The 20,103-nt window shown below is 42.4% G+C and overlaps 1 protein-coding gene and 2 non-coding genes across 3 annotated transcripts; 2 read left to right on the forward strand and 1 right to left on the reverse strand.

Annotated features, from left to right (window-relative positions):
* Positions 1 to 161: 161 nt before the first annotated feature.
* LOC117197625 (small nucleolar RNA SNORA1) lies at positions 162 to 240 on the forward strand. The gene has a single exon (XR_004478345.1). It is a non-coding gene; the product is annotated as a small nucleolar RNA SNORA1 (small nucleolar RNA).
* Positions 241 to 1,085: 845 nt separating this feature from the next.
* Positions 1,086 to 1,223, forward strand: LOC117197623 (small nucleolar RNA SNORA62/SNORA6 family). Its single transcript, XR_004478342.1, has one exon. It is a non-coding gene; the product is annotated as a small nucleolar RNA SNORA62/SNORA6 family (small nucleolar RNA).
* An 11,149-nt stretch (positions 1,224 to 12,372) lies between these two features.
* On the reverse strand, positions 12,373 to 20,065 carry LOC117197619 (uncharacterized). Its single transcript, XM_033410131.2, has 5 exons — positions 20,062 to 20,065; positions 19,644 to 19,855; positions 18,957 to 19,145; positions 16,962 to 17,024; positions 12,373 to 12,789 (listed from the first exon to the last, which is right to left on the reverse strand). Exons 1-5 carry the CDS (start codon positions 20,063 to 20,065, stop codon positions 12,514 to 12,516), a joined length of 744 nt encoding a protein of 247 aa, XP_033266022.1. The 3' UTR covers positions 12,373 to 12,513.
* Positions 20,066 to 20,103: the final 38 nt, after the last annotated feature.

Below are 20,103 nucleotides of genomic sequence, written 5' to 3' on the forward strand. Positions count from 1 at the left end.
TATTCAATTCATAGCCCTAACTTCCCCATATCCTATCTGAGAGACTTTGGGCAAGTCACTCAATATTGTTGAGTTGTAGTTCCCTCATCTGTAAAATGGGTGTGAGCATATTTGTTCCACAAGTTTGCTTGAGGAGTAAATGCGATAAAAGGCGTGAGCAGAGCGGCTACGTGGAGACACAGGTTATGCTTCCATCGCAGTAATTTTATTGCAGTGGTGCCAATGAGACCTGAGACAGTTTTTGTTAGGCTCATGAGTGAAAATTGGTGTAACAAGACTTTTCAGTATTAGAAACGATTAAGGAATAATATATTTTAGATCATTTGCCAAAATAGCAATGTACTCCCTACAATTTAACTTCTAGGGCCTTAAAGTAAATTGCTTGGGACTTCCCTGGTGGCGTAGTGGTTAAGAATCCATCTGCAATTATACTCCAATAAAGACGTAAAAAAAATGCAAAATAAATTTTTTTAAAAAATTAAAGAAAATAAAAAAATAAATAAACAGGAAAAAAAAAAGAATCCACCTGCCAATGCAGGGGACATAGGTTCGAGCCCTGGTCCGGGAAGATCCCATATGTCGCGGAGCAACTAAGCCCGTGCGCCACAACTACTGAGCCTGCGCTCTAGAGCCCACAAGCCACAACTACTGAAGCCCATGCGCCACAACTACTGAAGCCCGCCTGCCTAGAGCCCGTGCTCCGCAACAAGAGAAGCCACCGCAATGAGAAGCCCGTGCACCGCAATGAAGAGTAGCCCCCACTCGCCCCAACTAGAGAAAGCCCGCACGCAGCAACGAAGACCCAACACAGCCAAAAATAAATAAATAAATAAATAAAATTTATTTTAAAAAGTAAATTGCTTGAAGAAATTGCTTTCCAAAGATTACAGCTGGGTAATTTTTGAAGTATGTCCACATTTAAGTGTAGATCAAAGAAACCCATCTAAAAGAATTGTGGACTAAGTGATTCGACAACAGTGGCTTGAGCAAAGTTCTTTTTAAAGGGCTATCTGGAAGATTAAGAATCAAACTTTGCAGGATTGGCAGTGGAAGGAATCATAGCATGTGAAATTCCTCAAATAAAAATTCATTGACTTAAAAAAAAAAAAGGAGTTGAACTCACAAGTGTAGGTAGTGTGCTACATGAGGGGCAAGTTTTTCGCTAACATCACAAGGGTCTCTGGCCCAATGAGTGGAGTTTGATAGTAATACTTGCTACAAATGTATGATTTTAATACATGAAAGCTTTATGGAGAGATGAAAAAACTTTTTAAAAATGGCCTGTGTTTTCTTCTGCTTTTCTCCATTATTTCTTACTCCTGGACCTCTCAGGCATTACTTGGCCTTTCTGTTTTCAGACTAACTTGATGTATCCTGATGTAGGATCCTAAAAAGGGAGCTCACTCAGTGGGCCTGATGTGGTGGATGCTTGCCCGGGAAGTTCTGCGCATGCGTGGCACCATCTCCCGTGAACACCCATGGGAGGTCATGCCTGATCTCTGCTTCTACAGAGATCCTGAAGAGATTGAAAAGGAAGAGCAGGCGGCAGCTGAGAAGGCTGTGACCAAGGAGGAGTTTCAGGGTGAATGGGCCGCCCCACCTCCTGAGTTCACTGCTCCTTAGCCTGAGGCGGCGGACTGGTCCAAAGGTGTGCAGGTGCCCTCTGTGCCTATTCAGCAGTTCCCCACTGGAGACTGGAGTGCTCAGCCTGCCACTGAAGACTGGTCTGCAGCTCCCACTGCTCAGGCCACTGAGTGGGTAGGAACAACCACTGAGTGGTCTTAAACTGTTCTTCCACAAACTCTTAAAATGGAAATAGGTTGATGGAAAATAAACAGTTTCTAAAAAAAAAAAAAAAAGGAGTGAGCAGAACATTGAGCCTATACATGGTAGACAGTCAACAAAGACTTCAATTAACATTCAGAAACAATGTTAAGTGTTTACAAACATTTAATCATCTTAATTCTCCAAACTGGAGTTCTACTATGTTTATGAAACCTGAATTTCCTGTTGGTCAAAAAGCTTAGGAGGAGTAGACTGTTGTCTTTAAGCACACCATGCTTTCTAGATGTAACACTTATAGAGGACCCATTAGATGTAAAGTTTAAGGAACACAATGTCAGCCATGTCTGGAGTACAAAGTGAAAAGAAAATGCCTGAGGAAAATGACAAGTGACAGCATCTAATGTAAAACAATTGGACTAATAATTTGAAAGGAGAGCAATAAAATATTTCATCAAATGCAGAGTTGCCAAAAATCTGCCTTTCTGCCAATCCATCTTCCACACTACTCCTGCGATGGTTTCTAGGTACTAGTTACTTCAGAAGCAAAGACTCACTCACTCAAACCCCCTTAAGAGAAAAAGGATTTGTGATAAGTCCACATGGACTTAACCTGGATCAGAGGCCCTTCTAGGAGCCAGCTCCTCTGCCTGGTCCTTCTTCCTTCCTTTCTTTCCTGCATTGGGTCTTCGTTGCCTCACGTGGACTTTCTCTAGTTGTGGTGAGCAGGGGCTACTCTTTGTTGCAGTGCGTGGGCTTCTCATTGCAGTGGCTTCTCTTGCTGTGGAGCATGGGTTCTAGGCATGTGGGCTTCAGTAGGTGTGGCATGAGGGCTCAGTAGTTGTGGCTCGCAGGCTGTAGAGTGCAGGCTCAGTAGTTGTGGCGCACGGGCTTAGTTACTCCGCGGCCTGTGGGATCTTCCTGGACCAGGGCTCGAATCCGTGTTCCCTGCATTGGCAGGCAGATTCTTAACCACTGCCCCACCAGGGAAGCCCCTGTCTGCCCGGTTCTTATGGTCTGCATGTTCTTGCTACTGCTGCCCTGGCCTCCTCTCGCTACCAACGAGCCAACTTTGTCTCAACCCTGTATACTTAAACTTGGAAGGAGCCCATCTGGCTGGCTTAGTAATAACCATAGTCCATATTGGCCAGAACCATCCTCTTAGGCCACCTCATGATCCTGTCTGTGGATGGCTGGCCCTGGGATCAGAACCTCTGATCCTTTTTATTTAATCCTGGTCAACACTGCCCCAACCAGTCCAGGGCAGCTTCCCTGAGCTACGGGCTGTAGGCAGGTCAGTTCCATCTGGGAGGAGAAGTTGGGTCTGGAAACCACCGTCTACCCGACAGACATGTCCAGGGTACATATTTTTTTTAAGACAGAAATTGAGTCATGGTACCCCTTTCTCATCATTTGTTTTTAATTCTTAAATTCTTTGGGATTCCCACTTTTTTTTTTTTTTTTTTTTTTGGCTGTACCATGCAGCTTGTGGGATCTTAGTTCCCCAACCAGGGATCGAACCCTGGGCCCACAGCAGAGAAAACCCCGAGTCCTGACCACTGGACAGTCAGGGCATTCCCCCAACCCATCACCTATTGTGGTGGTTTTCAATAAGCAATATTTAGGACGCTTCTTGGCCTTACCCATAATTACCAAATCAGTGGCATGAAGAATAGAGCTAAGAGGTTGCTTTTTTTTTTTTTAAGCAAAGTTGCCAAAGTTCCCAAAATGTGCCTTGTTCATTTTCAGTGAACAAGGTTTAGCATGCTAGCTGGCAGAGTTGAAATTCAATAAATGTTTGATGAAAATATAACAGAATGACAAGGTTTTCTTAAACTATCCCAATATATGAAAACCTACTTTCTTGTCCTAAAGATCTCCCCAAGCTCAGGTCAGTTTTCTTGATTCCCCTCGCTTGAGGGACAGAGAGCTCAGCCTCATCCATGCTGAGCCGCCCAGTCCCCTTTCCCGCTCTCCATCCAGTTACAGGTGGAGAAGGGATCAAACGCCCAGATCTCTCCCTGAGTTCCACCATCCTTGCAAACATCTGCTCAGCACATTTGTAAGATCATTTTATAATGTATAAGCATAGAGTGGGCTAAATCCAGATTCGGGGAGGAGGTGTTCCGCTAATGAAAACATAATATACGGAACATAGTCTTATGAGAAGATAATAGTGGAGCACTTTGCACCTTCTGAAGCATCACTTTCCTGTCTTCCCCAAGAACAATGGGGTTGAATTCGCTTCTATGTGCATGATTAAAAGAGCTAAAAATAGATCACACAATTTTTCCAGGGTGATCTTGTTTTAAAACACAGTGTTGATAATGATCATCTTCTTTTTTCTTTTCTTTTCTTTTTTTTTTTTTTTTGCGATACGCGGGCCTCTCACTGTTGTGGCCTCTCCCGTCGCGGAGCACAGGCTCCGGACGCGCAGGCTCAGCGGCCATGGCTCACGGACCCAGCCGCTCCGCGGCATGTGGGATCTTCCCGGGCCGGGGCACGAACCCGTGTCCCCTGCAACGGCAGGCGGACTCTCAACCACTGCGCCACCAGGGAAGCCCGATCATCTTCTTTTTAAAAAGCCTCTCCCCACCCCTACCTACCCCCGAAAAGCCCTCCATAGCCCTGCACCGATTAAATGGCAAACTTTACCCCTTCGTACCTTTCCATTTGCTTTCTCCCTATTTAGAGCACCACCACCCCTTCTCTGATTGGGAAACTCCTTACCATCCCTGAAAGACACAGCTCAGCACTTGGCTGCTGGGAGGCCTCCTCCCAGGCACTCGCTGCAGCGCGAGCCCCGGACTCCCCGCTTGCTCCCACGGGGCAGTATGGCCCAGTGTCCGTGCAGCAAACAACACTTAGATCACTGACACGGGTAGCCTGGCTCCATGACCAGATGTGCCACTGTGCGTCAATTACTTACTGCCTCTGTGCCTCAGTTTCCCCATCTGACAGCGATTGTAAAACTCAGTTCCTAGCCTATAGGGTTGTGCTATGTTGTACAATATAGTGCTTAACACAGCGCCTGAGACACATAATTAGCAGGAACTAAATGTTGGTTCTTATTCATAAACATTGTGTAAGGAATCATCAGTGAGTATCTTGTTGAAAAACTATGCAATCCTAGGTTTTCTCTAAGTTAGTGGTAAGAACTCAGCATAAAGAAAATCAGGGCAACTGCTTTTTATATCAGGGTTTCCAACTTTACCTACCTGCAGGGGTTGTGATTTCAAAACAAGAAGTCCCACATCCCCATTCAAGACTGGATAAGCCATAATGTGTTTGTAGGTGACCGTCTGTTTTTATTCTTTTTTTGGGCTAGGTATTTTAGTCTAGCTATGGAATGGAGGTGAATATGAGCTCTTTCATAATAACGATCTGTATTTTAATAGGCTTGGTTATTAAAACAATAAAAATTTGTCCTGTCCCTTCCCTTCCCCTAGAGCGTGAGCTAAGATGTAAAGCTGAGTTAAATTTATAATGTGCTTCTGACCTTATGAGAAATAGGCCCTGGAGACAGCTTTCAAGTTGTCTAGTTCCTGCGAAATTATAATGGGTAGGTTTGGTTTTAGAAGAACTGTCAGTTAAGGCAGCTTTTCTTCCCCTACAGTATGACTAATAATGGCAGGTATTAAAATTGAAGCTAAAATACCTAGAATTAAGATTTTGGCAGAACATACTGAGACATTCCATGGTTTTGGACATTTTAAGTATATGCCTTGATGAAATGTTCACTTCTCACTTAACAGATTTTAAAAGCAAGAGGTGGAAATAAGTGACAGAAGTAAAAGTTATATGACAAATGTATCTTAAATGCTCCTCCAATGAATTTTAAAATGAAAAGTAGGATAAGGGAAAAAAGTCTGAGTAGAAGGTCAAGTCTAAAGGATTGAAAACAGCTTAGAAAATCCTTGAGGAGAGTATTTCGGGAAATTTAAATTTCCTGCGAAGCTTTGCTCTTTGTGAGGATCTAATACTTTGAGAGTGGTTTTCACTGTCAGGGCTAATCTTTCAAACCTGGCACAAGATTATGAGTGAAAAGGTTTCACTTGGCCCATATTTGACATGAAGCTGTCTCTAGTTTCCCTCTGGCTTTCAAAAACAGGCTCGCCCATCACTGACTGAAGTGGAAACCCCGAATCACTGCGTATCTTCCCCTCTTGGGCCCTTGGGACCTTTCAGCACAGACCAGGCTCCAGTTGGCTGTGGAACGCTCTTGGACGCCCACTTACATTTTCTCCCCTTTAGTGTTGGCTAGGAGTAGACAGAGAGCTCTAGGCCATATGGGCTCCCTTTGCCCTAGTTGGCTGCACATTCTACCCAAATACAATGAGAAAAAAATGGTCTCTAAGTGCAAATCGTTGTTCCAAAATTATTTTACTATCTAAAACAGGGCTTGCTTTATCAGGGACAAAAATCTTTCTCCACATTTAATTAATCACCACTCCAGTTCCAACTCTTACCCACCCTCCCCACCTCTTTGCCTTACTTCCTGTCCCGTCTAGTAGTTCTTCCGTCTCCTGATCTCTTACGGCATGGAGTGTTTGTCCTTTCTCCTTACTGGGATTTTGGATTTTATCATAACGGCTATTCAGCAATCTGCCTCCATAATTATTATCCATTGTTCATGAAAATCCAAAGCATAAATTTCCTTTAAAGATGGATCCATTCCCAAAGCCTACTTCCTCCCTTTTTCTGAAGTGAAACAAAGGTTCTATTTTAGACTAATAAGCAGCCTCAGAGAGGGTGTGAAGATCTAATGGAAATTCTCTCTTAACGAGTATATTTACTTATTAAATAAAAATGATCCGGTTCCCAAAATGAAACTGATAAAGTTTTTTTCACCCCAACTAAATACTGGATAGAGTGAAAGATATAAATTAATCAAGATGTTTAATGTTAAAATATGCCTATACAATGAACAATAAAAATGGTGGATTATCTATTACTCTTAAGTATTTATACAGTATAAAAATTAGACAAATTTTAAAGGCTCGTAAAAGACTCTTTTTTTCTTTTCTGAGTTATCTTTTATTATCTTTTCTCTAAAAGGTTAAGTGAACCTTTTTTGCAAATGGACCACTAATGTCACATACCAGTAGGGGGCACTAAAACATTGCTGTTAAACGTTATTAAAAAACACTTTTATCAGAGTGAAAACGGGTTTTTTGGCAACTTATCTTTTGCCCCAACAGGTTAATTGGAAAATGATGGAGGAAGATGGCAAGGGAGAGAAACACAGTTCAATTAGAAGATCAAAGCTAATAAGTCATCTTGGCTAAGTTTGCAGAGAACCATTTTCTGTGTAAAAACTAACGTGACAGTTGTGTAATATGTTTGGAATCAGTGAACTTCTGGACACAAGACTTCATGCTGGCTCTCTGATGCCCCATAACAACTGTGGACAATTACGTATGGGGATCCCTCAAACGGAAAGAAATGGCAAAACTCAACTGCATGTGGTCTACTACACCTTGTGATGGTCTAGGATATGTAACTTTAAAATCCTAGATTGTAATAGCTTTCAGTTAGATGGTAGTTTGGGCTTGGACCCTTTGGCCATTCACTTGAGGTGTGGCAAGAATATACCGTGGGGAACAGCTAGGTGACATTCTCGGGTGTCGGGTGCCACACTGATCTGGTCAGTCTGGACCACTGGGCTCCCTGCTCTTTACTGGCAGGGACAACCCACGTCATGAGGTGAATGAACATCTGGTCCTAAAAAAAGTGAGTGCTCTGGGGCTTCCTGGTGGTGCAGTGGTTAAGAATCTGGGTTCAATCCCTGGTCCGGGAAGATCCCACGTGCCACAGAGCAGCTAAGTCCGTGCGCCACAACTACTGAGCCTGCGCTCTAGAGCCCTTGAACTACAGCTACTGAGCCTGTGTGCTGCAACTACTGAAGCCCGCGTGCCTAGAGCCCGTGCTCCACAACAAGAGAAGCCACCGCAAAGAGAAGCCCGTGCACCCAACGGAGAGTAGCCCCCACTCGCTGCAACTAGAGAAAGCCCGCGAGCAGCAGCGAAGACCCAACGCAGCCAAAAATAAATAAATAAATAAATTAATTAATTAAATAAATTTTTAAAAAACTGAGTGCTCTGCTTCTTGGATTGTTTATTTCCATGAGAGGGAAAAGCAAGCCCGTGCATGTCCCTTTGGCTATGCTGCACAGCTAGAGATTGTGCACTGAATTTAGCCTAGCCTGCGGCATCTTGTCATTTATTTTGCAAAGTTTAGTAGTATGGAAAGAAACCAGCAGCAGAGGGGGAAAAAATTCCTATGGCTTGGAATATGTTGAGATGGCTATCAAATACAGGGCCCAGCCCAGCTAGTCTCCAGTGGGGTAGGCTTGTGCTCTGTCCCTGCCAAGATGTTAAAAGCTCCCTGGGCAAGGTAATTCAGCTGCGCGGGGGCATGAGATGAGGGTTTAGATCCAGACATGGGAGCAGCTGCAGTAATGTGAGCTGAGAGGAATGCAAGCGTGTGTGGGGAGTGTCGATTTCAAAAGCAGGTTCTCCGAAGAGTGTTTCCCTCCCCATCGAGAGGCCCGGGCTAACCTTATGACGAGGAAGGGAAATAATGAAATGTTGTCATCAGCCCAAACAGGTGGACGGCAGAGGCATGGACGATGCGCATGAGACCAAGTCTGAGAGATGGGGGTGACCACCGACTGACAATTCACATTATCAGTTGTGATTCCAAAAGGCCCAGGCTGCGGAAGGCCTGCAAGGGAGCCACAGAGGTTATCTGGATGGCCAGTCTTTACAAACTGGGTGGACCGGATCCAATCGCGACATCTGAGGCTTGTCTCAGGAAAGGCTGGTCTGGCATTAGGGTGCCTTCAGCCACATGGGCCTGGAGGGGTTGTGGGGTGGTGGTGGGAGCTTGAATGCACTTTGGGTAGTTGGGTGTGGGAGGGTGGGACCTCATGCGGGTTCTGTAGGCTCCTGAGGGGACCACCAGAGGTCTACCCTCGCCTTATTCAACAGGCTGGCCTTCCCATTCAATGAGTCGCACACAAAAATGCCTTTCATCCAAAGGCTGTTTTTCCTAAATGTGGTATTTCTGAGGGCTCTCCAGAAGCCTAGTGAAGGTGGAGAGAAGACCTCCAGGGTAGGGAAGGGAGAGTGAGGCCGTCGTTTCCCTGCCATTCTTACTTGTCCACATGATGGTTTACTGAGGGCAAGGGGTAGTGGACCTGTACAGTAGTGTGAGCTGAGAGGAATGCAAGCGTGTGTGGGGATGGTCGAGCCCTCATGCACTACAGATGTAAGACTAACTGAAAGCGGAAGTAAGCCTTTGATGGAACGGAAAAGCCATGGTGGATGGTGGGTTGCCACTCAGCAGAGAGCCCCTCTGAATTATCTTTAAAAGGAATCTCAGACCTTGTAAACAAGTCTGCAATGCCTGGGGCTAATCCCACCTGCAGGCACTTTCATATATCTCAGTGGAGCCTCACAGCAGTAAGTATTATCATTCCCATTATTCAGATAAGGAAACTGCCTGGAGGAATAAGGAGTAAGAGTTTGAATCTGAATTTAGGTCCTTCAACCTTCCAGGCTAGTGATCCTCTCACCACATTTCACTGCCCTCTGTTGGGTTGGTGACAGAGGGGTAACAAGTAGTAGATCTACTTACTAAAGAAGCCACATGGATTACTGTTTAAGAGCAAAGACTCTGGAGCAGACAGTTGGGTAGGTATCCTTGTTAGCTAGGTGACCTTGTGCAAGTTGCTCAACCTCTACGGGCCCCCATTCCCTCTTCTGTCAAAGAGCGCCTCCCCCACAGGGTTTGTGAAGATGCAATGAGTTTATATGGTACAGTGCTTGGAACATCGTAAGTTCTAGATGCATGTTTTCCTCTAATGCTGACCATGCTTCTTGTTCATAAACCATACATTAGCAGCATGGATTTTGTTGAGACTTTGCTCTCAAGTTAGTGCTTTATTTGCTTAACTACATTTTTGGGTTAGGGCCCTTTAGTCCCTCAGTGGAATGTTAAAAATCTACCCTAACCTTTGGAAAAACGTAACTGATCCTTTAGCCAGTGGATTAGTTTTCTAGGGCTGCCATGACAAAATACCACAGACCGGTTGGCTTAAACAACAGAAATTAATTTTCTCATAGTTTTGGAGGCTAGAAGTCCAAGATTAAGGTGTCAGCAGGATTGGTTTCTCCTGAGGCCTCTCTCCTTGGCTGGCAGGCAGCCTCCTTCTTTGCTATGTCCTCACATCATCTCTCCTCTGTGTGTGCTCCACACCCCTAGTGTTTCTCTGTGTGTTCACATTTCCCCTTTTTATAAGGACACTAGTCAGATGGGATTAGGGACCACCCTAATGGCCTCATTTTAACTTAATCACCTCTTTAAAGGCCTTTTCTCCAAACGCACTCACATTCTGAGGCTCTGGGGGCTTCAAAGTATGAATTTGGAGGGGTGGATGCAATGTAGCCCATAACAGTCAGGTTCTTCAAACCCCCAAAATCTAGATGCACTAACTTCAATCTAAGATTGCAACAGGTACTATTTAAAGGGAAAAGTTGTGAGCTTGGAAGCAGTGTGATGACTGGTAGATACCAGTGGGAGTGCCATGTATGGGTATCACAGCACACTTAGGATTTTAAATTGCATAGGATATCACGATTTAAAATTTTCCCCTAGCTCTCCTCTCCTGCTGTCGTTCTCAGCTGCCTAAGAGAAGAACGCGGTGCAGGGCAGCAGATGGAAGTGAGTGTGGACTAAGGAACACAGATGTCCCCTCACCTGGGTCCAACTCAAGAAAGGCCTTTGAATCTCTCTGGGAAGCAAGAGAGAGTACTTTATCCATTATGACCACCTTAATAATTTCTACGTCACGACCCATTTAAAAATCATATTTCCATTATGACCAGTTTAAGAATTGATCAGCAAATGCAGCTATGAAGGTCCTTCCTAATAAAAAAACTTTCACACCTTTAAGTGTTTGGGGGTAACATTTACATTACAAATTCTTACCTTGACTGTGTAATTTTAGCAACTTTTGTTTCTTAATTTCAGGTCTTCCTGATTCCTAATTTAAGAGGTTTCCATGGTTCTCATCAATTTTTGTTTATCAGTGACTAAATCTGTTGTATGTTTTAATTGGATTGTGAAAATAAGGTGGCATTTACGATCTTTTAATAGAATCCTGGTGTGTACACATAGGAACGTGAGCGTGTACGCCCTCAGGCTTGCGCGTGCGCGCGCGCGCGCACACACACACACACACACACACACACACAGTGACACAGTTTTACAGTACCGTTGCCAAGAATAACTAATCTAGGAATAACTGCAGAATCTGATAATACAGGTGGTGTTTCTTGTTAAAATAATTTGTCTACATGAACAGACATGAATTCTTTTTAATTATAAAAGTGAACGTTAAAATTAAGCTACTGCCTTATTCCTAAATATTTCTTTTTTTTTTTAACTATCAAAATCACTTTATTCTCTCTCATACATAAGGCATTAAACCTGAGAAGATTGGAAAAAACATCATGAATTACGCTTCACATGACTTTCTAAATAAAAATAGTCCATGGTTCAAGTTTGAAAGGTAGTTTATCTAAAGGAATGCTTTAAAATTACTGAAGCTAACCTTAATCAATTGTCTTAACAGGTAGTTAATCAAGCATTTAGAAGCTAGTTTCTAAATAAGTATTTCAATAGTCTTAAAAAAAAATCAGACCTAGAAAAAAAAATTTGGGACCCAGAAGCCATTATATTCCAATTCCCTTTAAGTAGAATACTTTTTCTTGTTTCTGTTCTGTATGTTTTTGTTTTCTTTCTTCTTCTTTTTTTTTTTTTTGAGAGCGCTAATGTTGTAGGACTATTCTGTTTTCATGAGGAAGTCACTTGTCTCCAGTTGTTATGTTTCTTGGAGACATCTAACTCTTACAAAACATGCTGTGGTGTTTGAGTGGGTTTAGATTTTTAAGAATTTTGCCCCCCCAGAAGAGCCACAGAAAACCAAAGAATACACTGTATCAATTCTCTTCTGCAATTGTTTTAGAGAAATTTGCTCTATTGTTAAAGTTGTGCTGCTTTCTATGATAACATTATCTGTTAAATGAAGCTGCCAGAATCATCATCAGCTAAACTACCAAAATGAATCAGCTAACTTTATTTTTAACCGCTTTTTAATTGCCTGCTGAGACTATCAAGCATAATGTAAGAGGATTTTTAAAGCCTTTATAGCAATGTTTTGGTATATCAGCCCATATAAAAAGGTGCATCAATGGTTCAGAATTCTCAAGTCATTTCCATGAAATTTTCCTTTTAAAACTCAGCTGTAGGGCATGGATAAGTAACAAAAATCCCTGAGATTGGAGACTTTTCCTAAATTCTTGCTGTGATATACCATGGATGTTATACATACTATCTCTGAATCCACAAAGAATCAGTTGGATTTGGGCAACCGATGTGCAAAACATGTGAACATGAAGGAGCCATAGCAGGATTTAGAATAAATATCAGTGATTTAGAAATCATGTGTTTACCTAAGCTGAAGTCATTCATATAGTAACAAAGACCTACCCACGAGGTTGTACCGATGTCAAAGAACAAACATTTCATCCCTGTTTCAAAGCACTTTAAGACATTATTTTAATCCTTACAATACCTCTTTGAGGTATGTAGGTGGCAAGTAATATCAAGATAAAATTTCAAAATGCAGAATAAATTGAACACTACCTAGGGAATAAAAGAACTTCAGTTGATAGTGCTTTGTTGATTTTCTGCTTTTCTTGGAAGAGCCATTGGTGATTTCATTTTATCATATTTTGCAGGTAGGGCCAACATCACAGCATACTTGATAAAACAGCTGCTGTGATCTATAAGAGAGCCACTGTGTTTCCAGAGCTTTCTACTCACACTATAGCCTTGGCTGGAGATGAGCGAGGGACACACGTGATTTGCTTTCCTATCCAGGCGGAGGCATTCTGCTCCTTTCTCCACCCTACTTCCCCAGGCCTTGTTGGTCTGTGTCTACAATAAAAAGTAAAACATCAAATCAAGTATCAAATATACAACTATTGAATAAAAGAGATAATATATTTGGATTATTATACTGATTTTACTTATCATACAAAATTATGATTATCTGCTGACTCTCACAACTGGATGCACTGGCTAATTAAAACTAGGACATCTCCTGAGGATGGGAAAGCATGGAGGGGTGATTTTCCTTTCGTGATTCACTGGCAATTTAAACTGACTGAAAGGAAGGTAGCCACAGATAAGCTCTTCTGACTAATAGTCTGTGGGTCTTCTGACTGTAGTCTGTGGGTCGTAGAGGCTGCCAATATGTCTCTGTGATGGGAAGCTGAAGATAGGAGAACACAGCCTAAACTCTTAGCTGAAGGGTGTTTTATTCATGCTTTTTATGAAAACTGGAGGCATTAAGATAGGATCCCATCCCCTTCCCAAAGTAAGTGTTTCTAAAGGTGCTTTACAAATATTCCTGATATTTTATGCTCACCTGGTGGTGGAGAGGGCACTTTCCAAGTCACTTTGAGGTGGAGAGGAACACAAGGGTTTTGTTTGTTTTGCTCTTAATTTTGCTCACTGTCTCATGAAAGTAAACCTTATGGCTTGGATCAATCCCCAGCACGTTCAGCAACAGAGCTGGATTCAAGTAGTATTGGAATAACGTAAGGTCTCTCATGTGAATTGTAAAATATATGTTCACTAGTTCTAAGCTAAATCTGAGCTTCTGAAACTCATAGGAGGGATGGCTTTTAGATACAGATCCGAAGCTAACCACTTTCTCTGGTGGGGACAGAGCTCAGTAGAGCTGGTGAACTTGGTTTGATGTGCTTTATTGAAGATAAGGAGAGCTTCGGAAAGAGTTCCAGATGAGCCAACCTTTCCGGAAGGGCAGGTTGCTCTTACTGTAGATGGTCTGAGGCCGTCTGTTCAGATAAGCAAGTGCTAATGGCTTGAAATCCCCGACATCATTTGTGTTATACAAATGCAAACGTCAGCATTATTATTGTCATTTATATTCTATCTCTAGGCTTCCTTCGTTAACATAAACTAAACTGGTTTCAGGCAGAGCTGATTGCTGACAAAGATCCCTCCACCTCCCAAAATGTTCCAACGTCAATTTTCTGGAAAAAAACTGAATCATCAAATTAACCTCTGGTTAATTTCTAGGGCTCTAGAAAAATCCCAACATTTTACGGAGGCAGAAGGTCTGTTAACCAGGAGATGAGCTCTGTATTTTGATAACAGTAGGGTCAAGTCTGATTACAATTAGATAAGCTTCTAAAGTACAACATTAAGTACGTTTCTTAGCTCTCTGTACCTCAGTTTCAATTTCTGTAAAATATGAATCATGATAATTCCTACATTATTGGTTGGCTTTGAGGACTGATTCAGATAATAGCTATATAGTGCTTAGTCCATAACTACTGTTGAAAAATGGTAGTTTTTATTAACACTGGGGCCTAAAGAAAATGTGTGTATTCTGCTTCGGAGTAAAAAGTGATTTATGGCTTAGAAATGAAAACATTTTGAAACGAGAGGTATATATTTATATTTATCAATATACATATCATCTTGTTTCAGATGATATATAAATCTGAAACAGAGGAGGGCGAGATCTCACCAAGCCTAGTCTCGGATTGTGGGAAGAGTTTTTCCAGGTTGTAATCTTCTGGAGTGCAGGCATGCAATGTAGCTGTCAAATGTTCTGTTTTCAGTTTGTTGTTCAAACACAAAATTATTTAAAGTATATAACGGCATCATATGAGACAAATCAGTTTTTTCCTCCAGCATGATATCAGTGATCAGCTAATTGGAAGTTCCATTTTAAAATGTTAAACCTTAGAATATAGACTACTTCAATGTGTTATAAAGGCTCTATTTACCACAAAATAAAAACCTGGTATTCCAGAGAAATACTCACTATTCATCTATGTTTACTTTCTGGCATAGCAGACTTTGCATATGGGTGGGCTGTGTTGAGTCAGCCAAATCTGAAATTTGATAAACTCTTACCTCCTGTTTTTACACCGTAACTGACACAGTCAGTGACTATACATGTCATATTAAAAACACATGTACTCTGACTATACAGTCATTACCTCTTGTTATTGATTTTTATCAACAGATGACAAGCAACATGGTTAGTTACTATAAAAAGCTGTTTCTTCTTCCTTCATTCTTTCATTACTCTCGTGGACTCCCAGGGGGTTACAATCACATTTGACGCCCTTTCTCTACTGTAATGTTATGGAAATAGGGCAATTTGATTGGAAAAAACTGATTATAGTAAAACAGCAATTAATTCTTACCACTTAACTTGAACATTCATACATGTTAGTTTTCCAAGTAAATAAGTAGAACGCCTTGTTAAACTTCCTTTCTGCCAAAAATGTACTACCATCTGTGATCTACATGGCAGCTTTTTCTTATTTAATACATATGTCCCCCCTTTTTTGGGAAGCATGTTAAGAGCTTTAATATGACATGAAACAGAAATAAAATAGTGAAAACACATTGTGTTTCAAGCATGAGTGCAAAATTCAGATTTGTGATATTCAAAGAATTTGGGATTTCATGTGCCATCCATTAATTTTTATGGCAACTCTCAGTCCTTAATGTTAGAAAAAATTTTAATTGTAATGTGCAGGCTGTTTGGAGTTTGGGAGAGTAATTTTATTGTCTCAAAGTTAGTTAAAGACCTAGTGTTTAAAATAGGCTGAATTTCATTAAATAGTCTGAAAACCTCCAGTTAGAAAGGTAAAGTGAAAAGCAATGCTATACAAGAAAGAGTTTTGGCCTGAATGCTAGGAGGTCTGAATCCTGGCCCAGCTCTTCACTAACTGTGCGGCCTCGGGCAAATCACTTAACTTCTCATTGTCTGTTTTCTTACCTGTAAAAGGAGGGGTTTGTGTGAGACCTGTAACGATCACCTATAAATCCACCACCCAGATACAACCACTGCCAGAATTTTTTAGCCGACAGTGGTACCTCCAACCTTTTAAATATTGTATCCCCAGCATTGTCGCAATGCCATTATGTATGCTTGGTCCACTTTATTTTAAATGACTATATATGATTCTACCTTACAGGCATTCAACCATTCTCTATTGTTGGTCATTTAGATTATCTCCAAATACATTTTTAGTATTGTTGTAGGGACCCACAGGTAGTCTCTCACTAACACTTAAAGCAAAGGAATAGAGTTTATCGAAGCTGACACACATCTTCATAGCACAATAGAAAATGTTGGATCTCTGGTTTATGATTTGCCCAATGCTTCTCTCCAGTTACAGATTAGTAAGCATCATCTTTATTTGTGATAGACAAATAATCTGACATATCCCGTGTCTTTTGTCCATTTGGAGCAACAGCCTCCCAATCCCAAAGCCTGGTGGCCAGAGCTCATGCTCCCAACACCTACGGATGTTCATTTATTCAGCTTTTCTACCTCATCTTATTATTTTTCTTCAAAATGGTGACTACGATAATACATCAATTCTTTTCTGACTTAGCATTCCTTGTATCTATCAAATACTTTTTTGTGTGTAATTCCTTCAAAGAAATATTGTCAGTATGCATTCCTGATTATTTAAAGAGTGACATAGTCTTAATTCTGACATCAAATATCATATAAAGGAAAATAAACTATTTATGACCTCAAGGAACTGGCCATCAAAACAATGTACTCTGAAAAAAAAAAAGAAAAAAGAAAAACCAATGTACCGTGTGATGCCTGGCACCTGGCCTGTACATAGGAGGTGCTCTACAAGTATTTACTGAATGAATGACAAAATCCGAAGGAAATTACCCCTTGAGAAAAATAAATGGCTACTTCTGATATTGCTATAACTACCACTAAATAGGCCAGGTTTCAGGACACTGGTTTAAGAAGCTGAAGCTGTGTTGTTTCATATCATTATCTTCTATGGGCAAATTGAAGAAAGCCTGTTTTAAGTTGATAGCAATATCTCCTAATGATTTAGACAAAATATTGGAAATGGGCAGTTCTGGGGAAGGGAAGGTGAAGTATGAAGTTAAGTGCTGTGACTGAAGAATAAGCATCCAGGCTTTTTACTCATTAACTTGGACTTAAATTACCTATTTTTTGATAAGAATTTAAACCAGAGATCAGTGTGTTGGTGGTGAGGGGTAAATATAGAAATTTCTACCTTGGAATTGATCAAAGGGAACCATCCCTCAGTCTTCCTGTCAAGGATGATGTAATAATTACCCTGAAAAGAGGCAGAGGAAAGAATACCACATTGGTTTGTGAGATGGGCTTTGTGAGGATAAACTTCCTTTTTCATTTTAATTGTGCTTACCTGACATGAAACATTTTTCTTCCCAATTTGGCCACATGAACCGATGATAATGACTCACACTTACTTACTAATCAGTGAGAATCATTAGAAAAACCCTTCTAAGCAAACAGCTACCACAAAAAAAAATACTGAAGGAGAAAAGAAATAAACCTTTTTCTCTTAAGCAGAACTAGTGCCAACCTAAATCCTTTGCCATCCTTCAAAGAAAACGTTTACATTTTTTGACTTAAAAAAACCCAAACCACTTCTTTTGTAATCTTTTTTATTATCTTACTATCACTATCATTTTTTTGTGTGTCTGCTTTTTAAAAATCTTTTAAATCAAAACTTCCAGCTCAGTGGAGTTAGTCTAAGTAAAATTACTAAAATCTGTGGGATTGGCTGGAGAGAAATACACCACAGTTTTATCGTGGTTATCGCATATTGGGATTACAGGGTATTTATAATTTTCTATCTGTGTGTTGAGAAGATTATGGATGGGAAAGCAAGAAATTGAAGCTCTAGTTCTAACAGCACCACTGTTATTTGTGTGAACTCGGGCAAATCGGTTAGCTTCTCTGTGCCTCGTTTTCCTTACCTATAAATTAAAGGGACCACCAGGATGATCTCCAGGTTTACTTTCAACTTTATCATTCTCTAGGTCTAGCTGAAAAGAAAGTTCAGCTTGATACAACCCTTAGGGAGGGCAATTCGGCAGTGTCTCAAAATTACAAATGCATTTAACTGCTGACCCAGTGATCTCTTTTCTGGAAATTCCTCCTATAGACATACGTGCACATATGCAAAATGAGTTATATAAGGTTATTCACTACAGAAGAAGGGTTTGTGATCACTAAAGAGTAGAAACAAGCCAAATGTCCACCAGCTTGTATGAGTAGATTGATACATACCAAGGTATTTTAGGCAGCTATAAGAACCTTGAAATATATATTTTTAATTTTTTGGAACCACGTGTCAGGGACATTGGTGCTCGTAGGTACTCTGGGCCTGCTTCAAGTCAAATTTTTAAAAAAGACCAAACAAAAGCAAATATGTCACTTACAGAAACAATTAGGCAGAATAGCTCAGAAGATTTCAAGGATCTGGGGAGAAAGTTTGTAAGAAAACCCTCTTAACCAAATACTTTCCTCCAACTGAGGCCCTGAAAAACCGGAATTGAAATGAAGGCAAGGCCAAATTTGCCAGCTGGCTTCCTTTGCCAAGAATGACCCACTAGGGCACCGCCTATTCGAAGGGTGCGGCCGTTCGAACGGGGGCTGCCCCTGCAGAGTGCAGTGGCAAAGGTTGAGGGAAGCAGTAGTTCTACATTACGGCCTTCCTTTCAGCTCGTCTGGGTTACTGAGGTCCCCTAGCGGCGGGCAGACGAGGCCCGAACAGTCCAAATTTGATAGTAAACGCAGAGACCGCAAAACGAGGGCGGGAACCAACCCTAGCTTCCATCTATCAGGCTCACAACCTCCACCCAGCCCCCGTATCACTGGGAAGCTGTTGTGATAAGCGGAGTATGAAGAAATAGGAGTTTGGGCGAGTGAGAATGTCAAGGAGGAGTAAATCTTTCAGTCTTTTCAAACTTCTGTAAGCGAGGCCTCATTTTCTTCAGATGCCACTTTTTCAACTGAAGAACCACCTGTCAGAAACAGGATTTTTTTTTTTTTGGAATTGGGAGCTGTCATTTTGGACAAGATATTTAAAACTCTACGGTCAATCTTCCATCTTAAGTGATCCCATCCCTCTGAAAGGAAATGCCTTCCATATTCCTCCTAAAAAAAAAATGCAAAAGAAAACAAAACTTGACGACTGTTTCTTCTGCTCCCTGAGACACAAGGGCCATTGTCTTCCTACCTTTTGCCCCACTGATCTCGGCAGGACGTCCTGGACCTGGAGCCCAGATGGGGAAAGGTGGGGTGGGTTGATGGACGCACGGGGCAAGCGGCCTAAAGGAACATCTGGGAGTGGGGCAGGGCTGCACCCCAAGGCTTTGGTCCTCTCCCTTCTTCCATTTTCACTTCTCAACACCTCAGCACTTCCATTCTAAATAGCAAAGAAATGGCAAGCAAACAGTTAAACTTAATTAGGGTAAGTAATAAAGTGACAAGGCTCTCACTAAATGCTCTCCTCTGACCCCTTCCCCGTCGCCCCGGACTGACTCAGTGGAGGGTCTGAGATTCCCGCCCAAGGGAAGAGGGCACGAGGATGAGGATGCCTTTGGGCCCGAGGGTGCGTGTGAGGTAGGACCATCTTCGGCCCACGCCGAGCCCCCTTCCCTCATTTCTAGTTAAGTCAAGAATGTAGTGAACCCGGCTGGTGGCTGCTGGGCTGGACAACTGGCCCCCGTCTACATCCAACCGCAGAGGCTCAGCCCGCGGGTGCGGACAGGTGGGTTCCCGGCGCGGAAGCTGCAGCGACTGCGTCGTCCGCGCGGACTTGACCGTCAGAGCCCCTGCCCCGGGGGGCGTGTGCGGCTCGCGCCGGGGCCGGAGGACTCGACACGTCGCAGGGAAAACAAAACAAAACAAAAACAAAACCCACCGACTTCCCCACGTTTCTCTGCAAAGAAATCGTGGGCAGAGTCGAGAGGGGGCGATTGAGCAGAATGCAGCGAGGCCGCCTCCGCCCGCCCGCCCACCCAGCGCCCCCGGAGCGCTGAGCGTCCCCGGCCCCCGCCCGGCCCGGCTTTGGGCCCCGAGCGGAGGTCGAGGCGAAGCGAGCGACTCGTTCCACTCGGGCTTCCCGAGTACTCTCTGCTCCTCAGTAGTAAACAAAGTGTCGCCGTCGCCTCCACGTTGGTTTTCCTCCTAGCAATCAAAACACTGGGAGGGCGAGAGACTCACAGAAACACTCGAGAATTACCAGAAAATAATAACAGCTTAAAAAAAAGAGTGAGAGAGCGAGAGTGTGTGTGCGTGTGTGTGTGGGAGAGAAAAACACCCCACTACCCCCCACCAACCCATCTGCGGCCTCCCGGTGGAAAACCGGGCCCCGCCCAGGC

The sequence above is a fragment of the Orcinus orca genome, chromosome 18 (assembly GCF_937001465.1).
Source record: "Orcinus orca chromosome 18, mOrcOrc1.1, whole genome shotgun sequence".
Classification (NCBI taxonomy): domain Eukaryota; kingdom Metazoa; phylum Chordata; class Mammalia; order Artiodactyla; family Delphinidae; genus Orcinus; species Orcinus orca.

Bases quoted from the DNA above. Each gene is read 5' to 3' on its own strand.
- LOC117197619 (XM_033410131.2), bottom strand. The intron at 19,146-19,643 runs GTGGGTTTTGTT...TTTGCTATTTAG, and splicing joins AGAGAAACGTGGGGAAGTCG to AATGGAAGTGCTGAGGTGTT. The intron at 12,790-16,961 runs GTAGAAATTTCT...TTTTTATTGTAG, and splicing joins TCCCTTTGATCAATTCCAAG to ACACAGACCAACAAGGCCTG.